At 45.2% G+C, this 11,360-nt stretch overlaps 1 protein-coding gene across 6 annotated transcripts in view; it reads right to left on the reverse strand.

Annotated features, from left to right (window-relative positions):
- Positions 1 to 9,794, reverse strand: part of PLPPR5 (phospholipid phosphatase related 5) — a 102,723-nt gene extending 92,929 nt beyond the window's left edge. For 4 of the 6 annotated variants that reach the window (XM_045513233.2, XM_045513236.2, XM_045513238.2 and 1 more), the window contains exon 1: positions 9,025 to 9,421. In XM_045513233.2, the coding sequence (XP_045369189.1) occupies positions 9,025 to 9,261 (237 nt within the window). In that variant the 5' untranslated portion in view covers positions 9,262 to 9,421. Of the gene's footprint in view, positions 1 to 9,024 lie in introns of all 6 variants that reach the window. The other 2 variants (XM_045513232.2, XM_010950432.2) reach the window with 2 other exon arrangements.
- Between the last annotated feature and the right edge of the window lie 1,566 nt (positions 9,795 to 11,360).

Here is an 11,360-nt window from a genome sequence, read left to right on the forward strand (position 1 = left end):
GGAAGATCGGCTCTAAATCTGGTTTTAAGATTTGGAGCAAGTCAAGTAGCCCCAGTAAGCCTTATTTTCAAGGCATGCTACACATGGAAGGGACTCAACAAATATTTGCTCAGGGAAAGGAGGAAGGGAGGCAGCGAGGCAGTCCCGATAGTCACAGCACTGCATCAGAAAGGTCACGCTCCGAAGAGGCTGCTTTTGCCTTTTCACTATTATATGTTGATTAACAACTAAATTCATATTGTGGACATTAAAACGATTTTTTTTATTAATGAAAGCAGTGACTTTTATTGGCATGATAAATGCTAAAAAAAAAAAAAAAAAAAAAAAGGACTCCTAATTGGTGACGTTCAAGCTATGTAGATTGACCAGAGTAATTTGGAGATAATTTCTACCCTTAAATGAACAGAGTGTAAGACTCCAGTGAGGCCTGTACCCTGTACCCCAATGACTTATTCTCAGTGGATCTAGAATCCAGACATTTAGGGGATTTTTGTTCGAAGTACGTCAGTCTGAGGACACAGAATTGCACCTTGGTTCTGCTGAACCTTTTATACAGGGTTTATACACTCAGAACACCTCAGAAGGCTGCCAGCTCATTAAACTTACAGAGGAGGGTGTATAGCCTATTTTGGCTATTTTAATGAATGGTTACTAAGTAACTGTCATCATGCCAAAGTTCAGTTAGTCCTTGGATAATTTATCTACCAAAAACAACCGAAGATTTGGGTATGATGAGAATTGGCTTGGGTTGGGTTACAAAACCCTGATTTTGAGATGCTCAAGACTAGTGATGAAGCATGAATAAAAATAAATACAACATAAAGCACAACATAAGATTATTTCAATGCCATAATGCGCCAAAGAGGTGAGGGAACCAAAGAGGAGAATGTAGCTATCTCAACTGGGGAAAAAGATCTGCTCAGAAGAGCTGGTTCCAGGTCTCAAAGGATACAGCAGAATGTTCCAGAAAGATTTCTTTTTTCCTGAGGAGAAGGGTGGGGGAGCACTATAAAGGTTAGAAGCAAGGGAGATAAAACTGAGTTCATACAAGAAATTACAGATTTATTAAATACCCAAAATACATAGTTCTACTCAACCATGTTCTCTCAGTGAGAAACGTCTGCCAAAAGACTGTCTTTAGCGTTTTAAATGCAACTGATCTGCAAAAAATTTCTCTAGGGTTCTGTTTTTCCCCTCCCCCAACCATGATGCTTTTACTGACACTAATTCTGAAACTACATCTGTCATAATAAGACTGAAAAAGTAACCAGCCTGCTGAGTGAAAACTGGCATTCTCAGAAATAGTTCAGATAATACTGAATATAGAACTCCATTTCACGTATTTTAAAATATCTCCAGTCAAAATAATATTCCTGTGATTTTCCAAAGTCTGTTAGAAAGATATTCATAATGACAGGTTAAGCGCTGTGACATCAGAACTTGTCCCCTCGACCTGGATGGATGGAAACGTTGAGCTGGGAAAAGCAAGTTCTACTGCCCATTCCGCTGGTCTTGGGAATGAATGAAGCTTTGCTTTGAACATAGATTTTCTTTTCTTTTCTTTTTTTTTTCTTCCCTCAATGGAGGTACTGGGGATTGAACCCAGGACCTCACGCACGCTGAACATGAGCTCTACCACTGAGCTCCACCTTCCTTCCCCTGAACATAGATTTTGAATTCCCCTTTTCATGTCTGGCTGTACCTGAGCCTATATGTTTACAGGCACATGGATATTGCAAAGAGCACAGTGATATATAATCAATATGCTTGAACTCTCTCCTGTCTTCTAGGAATGCCACCATGTACACTGTAAATCAAATTAGTGGGCCATGGCAGGGAGCCGACAGAGCATCGGATTGAGGTAATGGATTCAGAGCCTAGATGTCACTTACCGAGTGGAGCAGATGGCTTAGGCTCCCTAGCTGCGTTAGCACACACGCTATCTGAAGGAGTTACTGTGATGAGTAAATGGTTTACCACATCCATTCAACAGAAACGGCTCAGGGCACCTGAGGCCCTTTTGCTGCATACTATCAATAAATGTTATTGGTTTTTATGTTAAAAGAGTGGCTATCACTTACTGAGTACTTAATGCATGCTTACATTTAATTATTAAGAACGATGTTAAGTACCACCGTGTCAACCTTACAGACAAGAAAACGGAGGCTTGGACGTGGAATTTCATGCACAGCGTCTGAACTCTTGAAGGGCAGTGAATGTGCCTCCCTCACTGTACAAGTAACAGCACCGTGCCCAGCACACAGTAGATTCATGATCATCATTCAAAACTTTTACCAACAATAACTTTTTGGCCCAGTAAAATTTTAAAAATTAATATGACACAATGCATGCTTAACAGATGGTGTCAACCTCGCTCCCTGGAAACACTATTCCTTTCAAATCACACAAGTGAATGGGATGATTTTTTATAATAATGTTGACAATACTCAGAGCTTATTGAAATATTTTGAAATGGGTATTAGAGTGGGTATTAGAGTAATAGTTTGTAATGATTAGTTAGGCCATTTCATACTGTTGGCTTTTTATTTTATTTTTGTTATTCCTTCCACAAGAAAATAAGAAAAGAAGTATAAAAACCTTATTCATTTTTCTACACCACACCACAGAGTATGCGTATTAGGCTGGCAAAGCCGTGCTCTGAGCAGTCGGGACCATCTCCAGTGACCAGGGAGCTACACAACCCATGTAATCTGCTCACATTACGTCTTCCTCTTATGCGTGAAGTGATTTATTGTCTCCAAAGTGCATTTACATCCATTTGATTCTCAAAGCAGCTCTGAAAGGTAGGAAGGAATAAGTCAACATTGTCCAGATAAGGCAACTGGCTGAAGAAGCCACAGGGATAATGAGTGACAGGGGAGGGAGGCAGAGAGGGAGGCAGGGAGAGGAAAAGAAAGAAGGGGAAGGGAGGAGAGGGGACAGTGGGAGAGGAGGGGAGACAGGGAGGAGGGGAGGGAAAGGAAGAGCTAGCTGGGTTTCAGATGCCTGGGCCCTTGCTCCCCCAGGAATCACAACCTCCTTCTCAGCATGCAAAGGAGAGTGGATAGTGAAGAAAAAAAAACAAAACACTGAAAGGAATACAGGGAGGGAGGAAGGGAAAGAAGGAGGGTGAGTATGAATGAATGAATATGAATGAGAGCATTTAAGTAAAGCAAGGGCCCAGGAGACAGAAGGAGCTTAAAACAGATCCATAAACCCCCAAACTGTAGCTCTTAACTTTTAGGAATCTTGGACATTCCTGACGATCTGATAAAGCCACAGGAGGCTCTTACTGGAAAAACGCATGCCTACATACACACGTACGGTATTCTGCACACAATTGCAGTGTTTTTACTGCGCCCCCAAATCCAGTGCTACGTCCCATTGTAAGGAACGCGCCTTAGAAACAGAGGCCCCCTCCGCGCACCGCAGTTTGCAGATCTAGAACCCAAGGGTGGTTTCACACAAAGGCAGGTGCCTGCAGCCCTGTACCGGTGTGTGCCACAGAGCTAAGAAACACGGCTTCACGTCAGAACAACAGAAACATCTCTGCGTCCCTCCTGCTGCCACCCACCTCTCCACAACATTTCAAGCTTAATAGGAAACAAAACAGCTTCCGACACCACACATTGAAACCATTATCTACACCGGAACGCCAAGCTTCCCATCAAACCAGAAAAAAATGAAACTGAAGTTACAAGGTTTGAGAAAAATGTGACCCTTCTAGTATTGAATCCCTATGACTAAACAGCTTTAAAGATGTGTTAAATGTGGTAGGATAAAGGTGTATAATAAAAGAACGGGATGCACATGCGTTGGCGATTCCAGCAATGTCACTCTGGGACTCTGGACTGGCCAGCTCACCTTTTTACATCCAAGTCTCCTTCATAAGTTTATTGTGAAAATTAATTATATTAATGGGATTGAAAAAATGTAATACAAGTCTGACACCTAATCTCACTACACAGCCTATTTCTCCTTTATAAAGTGGGCTTAATGATAGTGCCTATATTTACAGAAAGTACTGCCATGGTGAGCATTAAATGAAGGAATGCATTAAACGTACGATACACCGTGTCTGCACGCAGGAAATATTAGCTAGTGTTAAGCCGCTGAAGAAATGGAGGAGTCGCCAAAGCCAAAGTCACTGACTCGATTCCAAGAACAGAGTTTTGACTGAGTTTTATTATTCTCGCTATCTAGACTCACCGGTTTTTGCAGGTGATGGCTTGAACTTGGTGGCTTCTGCCTGCCTCGAATATTTTATCCAGAACCCTGGAACCCGCTAACAAAGGTGTTTTGCTAAGTGCCTTAAACAGATCACCTTGATTAATCATCACAATCTTGGGATGGCTAATGGTAAGTAACACATATATAGCTGGGCACTACTCTGATACTTACATATGTTAACTCATTTCATAGCCATAGGATCTCCATATTACAGCCAAAGAAACTGAGGCATAGAGAGACTGGCTCAAGCTCACACAGCTGGGAAGTGGCAAAACCTGGGCTTCTAACCCAAACTGTCTGACTCCAGAATTGTGATCTTAACCTATACATGCACTGTCTCTCAGGAGGTAGGTATTTAAATCTCCAGTTTATGAATAAGAAAAATTTCCCAAACTCACAAGAATAGTGAGAAAAAGTAAGATAAGGATCCAGACTTGCCGGACACCAATACCTGTGTTTTCCCTCCTGCACCACACCATAGGAGTGTGTTCCCAGGGCGGAGATGGGTGGCGGTAAAGCGGGCACCCCAGGCAAGGCTCAAGGATGGAGAGATCTGTGGGAAAGCGTTAGGCACTTTGATTTAACGAGATGGAGCTCTGGATGTGAGATGCCTCTCTGTCACCATCTACTTCCACTGCATTTAGTGACACAACACCCTTGGGACAGCAGCCGCAGCTCCGTGCCTCGGGGTCTCAGAGCCCACAGGGACTTTCCTGGAGATGCGGGCATAAAGAATCAAAGGTGTTCCCCAGCCCTCAAACCTCACCTGCTCGGGGCTGGTTTCTCTGTCTTGGTTCTGGCTCTATGAAAATGGATGGTCTAGTTTGGTCTCCTTCAATCATCTGTGCTGCTCACAGATCTAAGGAACAGTAGTGGCTAGTGGCCAGTGTATCCAAATTCAGGGAACAAAACCATTGTCATTGCTGGGTCTTTTAATCAATGAAAAACAAAGATCACTAAGTTTATTTTTGTAAATTCGGTAGGTGGTGCTTTGGTAAATGCTATCAAACTGAACAGGATCTGTTTTCAAAGAGTTTATAAACCATGTCAAATCTGGAAATAAGCCCAAACTACAGGTGTTTTCTGAAAATACAATTAAAATAATAATACTTCACAACACAAAGTAGACTTGGGGATAAAGAGTTTAAAATTTTCTTATATAGATATTTTAATAACAGAAGAGCCCTATACTACTGTCCCCAAAATGTCCTAAAACACCACCCCATCGAGCAATGTCTTACTCAGCTTCCAACAAATTGAGAAAAATTCAGCCTGACAGTCCAGGATTCAGTAATGAGACTCTGGTCTTCCTTTTCAGACACATACCCCTGCGTTCCTGCACATCACACTTAAAACAAGACAAACCAATCACTGTTTCAAGTGCCACCATTTTCTTCATGAAGCCTTTCCTCTCCTCTCCAAATAAAAATGATCTCGTCCTCTTTGACTCACGAGACGTCTTTGAGGTGGGTATATATATGTAGATATGTAAATATACGTAGATATGCAGATATAACATTTTTATTACGATGATTTATATTATGGCTTTTGGCATGACTTCCTAATTTTCCAAATTAGGCTGTAAACTCTTTGGAATCAGTGACCATGGTTTACTTCTGAAATTGCTTTTATAACCACTACTCTGGCTAACATGGCTTGCAACACAGGAATTCAAGAAACATTTTTGAGTTACTATTTTATTAATAATGTTAATGATACAGTGATCTCTTATGGAGTATCAACTATGGGCCAAGGATGACATTTACATTTTACATTTCATTTAATATCCAAAATCCTATGACTTAGAAAGTTAAGGCTTAAGGAGCTTTAAGTAAGTTGTTCAAGGTTACACAGTTAAGCAGAAGCCCCGACACTTAACGTGACAGCAGGATGCACTTTGAGTCTGAATCCAAACTGGTTAGCCTCCAAACAGGTGCCCCCATCAACACTAGGTAAAAGTGATAAAAATTGAAAGATGTGTTGCTTTTCACTTTTTGATAAATACATTTAGCAAATCTGAAACAAAACCACAGATTGTGGTAGTCAGGAGAGCTACTTCTCAAAATTAATTTTAAGGATGAGAAGTGAGTGTTGAAGGTTAAAAGATGTATTTTGAAGTATCTCTATCACTACAACCCAAGAAATGTCAAAGATGGAGAGAGATGCCATTGACGCATATATTTAGAAGAATGATTTATGGGTAAACTCAATTTACACATTGTAATAGAAAAGGCACAGGCTTGGGAGCTTGACACAGTAGGGTTAAAATTCTGGGTATAACATTTTTAGCCTTGGGCCTTGGGCAAGTTACTTAATCTTTCTAAGTCTCTGTTTTCTCAAAGGTTAGGTGGAAACACTAATAACTGCTTTTGTAGACGATGCAAATGTTAGGCAGACATAGGGTACATAACCCAACAAATGATGGGCACTGTTAACATCATGAGTAATAATACTGTTTTCATGCAAAGCGACTGTGCTAAGCCAGTGTTCTTGGGAGGGATGGGAAGGCAGGGCTTCCATTACTGTTCCCAACTTTCCACACTGTGAGAGTATGCTATTTGGAAGGGCAGAAGGGAAAACACATGCCACCAGCTCAGCTGGCCTCCAAAACCCAACACTTCCTTCTCTTCAGACTGACTCTCAAATTCTCTCTCTTGTAACTAAAGAACTGAAAATCAAAATATGGAAATCAAGTTGGACCCTCTTCAAATCTCTCAAGTATATTCTAGATCCCTATGCCAGCTGCCATCTCTCATCTTCTTTCAGAGAACATGTTCTTTGAAAGTAGGAGAAGCAGTATGGCATTTGGCATCAGTCCCATGGGCATACAAACAGCACACCCACCATTCTTGTTTTCCGGTGTTTCTAGTTTATTAGCTGACCTCAGGGTCCTCAAATATTAATTGGAGACAATACCTCCTGGAAGTGTATGAAGTATATGCAGCCAAGACTATTCACCGCCCAGCACAGAGCAGGCGCTCAGTAATGACTAATTAATTCCCCTTCCCCTCTGTGGTTCCCTCTAAGCAGAGAATAAGCAAATTCTTTGGGCTAATATGTTAATATCTCTAACTGGACCCTACCACCAGGGATGGTTGGCTAGGATCTGAAAAGTGCTATCTCATTTAAATAAGACACAGAATGGTAATAACCAAGGGACAAGTTATAGGCATTATTGATTTTAGTTGTACACAAACCAGTGTCCTGAAGGTGACAGGTTTTTTCTTAAAAGAAAAAAAAATAATCCTTGAAAACAAATCCCTGAGCTATTTAGTCTCCTGGAAAACACAAGCCTGGAAACTCAACATCTGCAGAAAGCAAAAAGGTGCAAGAATGACCAATTTTTTTTTTCTCTCTCTTACAGCTTTTCAAATAAGGGAGAGACAACACACCCATGAAGCTGGGTTTGGGGGTTCTGACCTATTTTTAGCAAATTACAATTGAAAAAACAAAACGAAACATTTTTTGGTGCACCATCTAACACTTCTCTAACCAGAATGCTGGAGATGGATTTAAAGTCAACTATCACAGTAGCTGTGATAAAGTTATTTTGAAGGAACAAGAAGTTCCTTGGTTTGTTTGTGGAATTCCATTATGTGTGTTAGGAACTTTTCATTATTTTGTATATTATTAAGTCATTTTGCCTAAAATCAAAGAAACCATGAATACCCAAACCTAATAACTAAAGCAGATGTTCTGAACATTCAGTGTTGCAATTTACACATTCAACCACTGGGGGAGAAAACACATCCCTTTCCTTCCCCTCTTCATTTTTTAATTTCCTATTTGTTATCTGTTGAGAAGGAGCCAAAGAGGGAGAAGAGAGAGAAGCAGTACCACAGGAAGGGAACCTCCAACACTTCGACAATATTAAGGGAACCATATATTGTTTTCCGAACAAACACCACCAATTCTCCTGATAACTTCGCACCATATTCACATATGTAAAGTGTTATCTGATTATTACCCTAATAATTACCTCTGTATAACTGTATGTGTATATATATATGTGTGTGTGCGTGTGTCCATACACACACACCACACACACACACACAGTTCATAAATCCAAAAGGCATCTTCAGAGAGGCTCTAAGAGAACAGGATTTAAGCTGCCTGGGGAGTGGAACAGCCTTTAAATACATCTTGTAATTTAAGCGCAGCTCCTGCTTTTCAGCGAGCACCGCTGCTGGAGCCTCTTCATTTAGGAGTTCTCATATATTTTCTTTTATTTTCTTTTCTTTTTTTGATATGTGTTCCCCAGTCAGCTTAGTCCTATTGGCACTTCCTTTCGAAAGCGAAGGAGGCGGTAGAACGGGAATACGCGCCCCGACTCTGGAAGTAGGGGTCCCTTCCACACCCCAGCCTCGATCACCGTCTCCCTCCCACGGGCTCAGCAGCTGCTCGCCTTCCAGGCGCAATCGGAGGCGGCGGCCAGCGGCGCAAGGGTACAGACTAGATGAAGTCAAGATTCAACCCGATAGCTCACCTCCTCCCCAGCCCCGACTCCCACCCATGACCTCCTGCGGCCCCCTTCCCTCCCATCCCCCTCCTTGTCCCCCTACAGTACAGCCACCGCGGAGGGTGCGGGGGTGGCAGGTGGGGACACTAGGGGCTTCCTTCGCACCCACCCCCGACGCACCCTAGAAGAATGTCCTCTGGGGTCAGGGGCTGCCCGCAAGTTGGAGGAACTTAGAAGGCAAAGGCTGCCGCGCCCCGACCTCCGAGGGGCCTCAACCTGGAAAGCCAGGGGTAGGGAAAGGGAGTCGGGGCGAGGGCGAGCGCCTCTGGGCTTACCACGAGCACGGGGACCCCGGCGGCCAGCGAGTAGAGGAGCACGGGGGGCACGGCGCTGCTGTCCTCCGGTCCCGGGTAGGGCTTGCGGTAGGCGCTGTCGTGGCAGAAGAAGCCCTGCACGTTCACGGTGAACGTGTCCGTGTACTCGAAGTAGTACGCCAGCATCACCGTCCCTGCCATGATCACCATCTGGAAATAGAGCATGCTGCTGGTGAGCGCCGCGGGCAGCAGGGGCATGCACGCCTCCCGGGCCGGGCGAGCCGAGCGGGTGGCGGACGGGCCCCCTCCCGGGTCCGCCGAGGCAGCCGCCGGGGGCGCGGCGGCGGCGGCGGGGGCGGCGGGAGCGGCGGGAGGACGAGGCGCGGGAGGCGGGATGGAGCCGCTGCAGGACGAGGCGGAGGCAGTCCGGGTGTCGAGGCGCCGGCAGGCTGCGGAGGAGGCGGCTACCCCCGTTCGAGCCCCCGCTCCCCTCCCCGCCCCCTGCCCGCCGCAAGCGCCGCCCGCCCGGGCGCGGGGTCGCGCGGGAGGGCGGGGAGTCCCGGGCGGCGGGAAGCGGCCGCGGCGCCCCGACCAGAGACCGTGGGCGATGCAGCTGCGCGGGGCCGAGCCCCCGGGCCCGCCCGGAGGAGGGACGGGCCGGGCTGCGGCGGCCGGGACGGCGGCACCTGTACCCCTCGGAGGGCGGACGCAGTGGAGCGGGAGAAGCTCCCGGCAGGGGTAAAAACCAAAAAGCGGGGGGAGGGGAGGCAGTAGCGAACGAGCTGCTTCTAGAAACTCCCTTCTGAGGCAGCAGCTGGGCGGTTTAGGAAACCCGCACAGCGCCTGGGGAAACTGCGTGCACGCGTCTGCCGAGCGCAGCCCCACGGAGCGCGAGGTGCCGGGGCCGCCCGGCGGGCTGCAGCCCTGAATTCCTTAACCCCGCGCAGGAGGCGCGCCCAGCGCTGGTTTCCAGGCGCGATTAGAAAAATCATTTTAGAGGATTTTGCACTCGGAGTTTCTTTGCCTCCCTTCCAGCTGCCTAGGGCTTTGTATGTAAAAACGGAAATCAGAGCTCTCTTGTATAACGGCCCCTTCGTCGTTCACGTATTCCCTCGCTCATCTCAGTTTCCCTCTATTAGCTGCTTGTGAGAGGAGGCACTGCAGGTTCCGGGGACCGCGCGGTGGCAGCCACCAGGGAAGGGAGAAGGTCCATTTGCCTCATTCGCCATTCCCTGATTTCCCAGGTACCGCGGGAATTCCCCAGGGGTCAAGTGACAGGAGAGGGAGACAAAGAGGGCTCACCTCGCACGCATACACAACACACCCATGTGTTGGGCATGCACGCGTGTGCTTGGGTATGTAAGTAGCATGTACGTAGGGAGCCGGCTTCGTGATGCCGTTTGGGTCCCTGCCCTCAAGCTTAGGCAGCGACTGAGGGGGTGTGGGCTGGGGGAGCTTAGTGGAGCCGGACATTGCCCACACCCTCCACCCCAGAGGGCAGGTAAGGAAGCGTGTGCACAAGGCGAGGAGGTGAAAATGCTTACTAGAGCCCTGCCCTTCTCACCTTAGCAGATTTCTAGATTTGTTCATTTTTATGAGTTGTAGCTTTATGATTTTTAGAGGCAGGTCTTCATCATCAGGGAAAAAAAAACATTTTTAGGCTAAAAGGCTGTTTAAATTAGGCAGATGACTGGTAGTTTAGGGATGAGATAATAATGGCAGTGTGAATTTCTTTAATGTAGAATGTTTTACTCTCCACGTTATTACAGACATCATTTAATAACGAATTACTTAGTGCTTACCAGGTAAACAACGCTGAACAACCTACATAATAAGCAATTTTGGGCAGTGGGAGTAAACTGTTCCTAAATGGACAAGAAAGGCTTAAATTATGAAAATGTAACTACCACAAAGATACATGGTGTTGTGCTACATTCAGAAAATCTTTCTAAGACTGTAAGGGTATTTAAACTGCAACTCTGATTCTGAATAGAAATGCCTCAAACCTTCCTACTTAATAGAATTTTTGGAAAAAATGGTGTTAATTTTAAAGGGTAGTTTTTAAGGGTAACTCTGGATTAAGGAGAGTCTAATGTAGGTAATTTATTCAAACTATTGAATATGTATATTATTTTCAAAATTAAAATGCATGGTCATGCATTGTTAGGGTGTAATGAACGCCTATTACTGTGTGTGTAACGAAACAGGGCCCTTGGCTGTCCTGTTGACTGCTGACCCCAGCGTGAGCCCTGTATGGCACATTGTAGGTATTTACCTTTGAATAACTTAAGGAACTTACTCCTCTAAGAACACAGGGAAGTGTCTTCACATATCAGCTTTGTGTCAAGGGGAGGGAA

This window comes from Camelus bactrianus, chromosome 9 (genome assembly GCF_048773025.1).
Source record: "Camelus bactrianus isolate YW-2024 breed Bactrian camel chromosome 9, ASM4877302v1, whole genome shotgun sequence".
Classification (NCBI taxonomy): Eukaryota; Metazoa; Chordata; class Mammalia; order Artiodactyla; family Camelidae; genus Camelus; species Camelus bactrianus.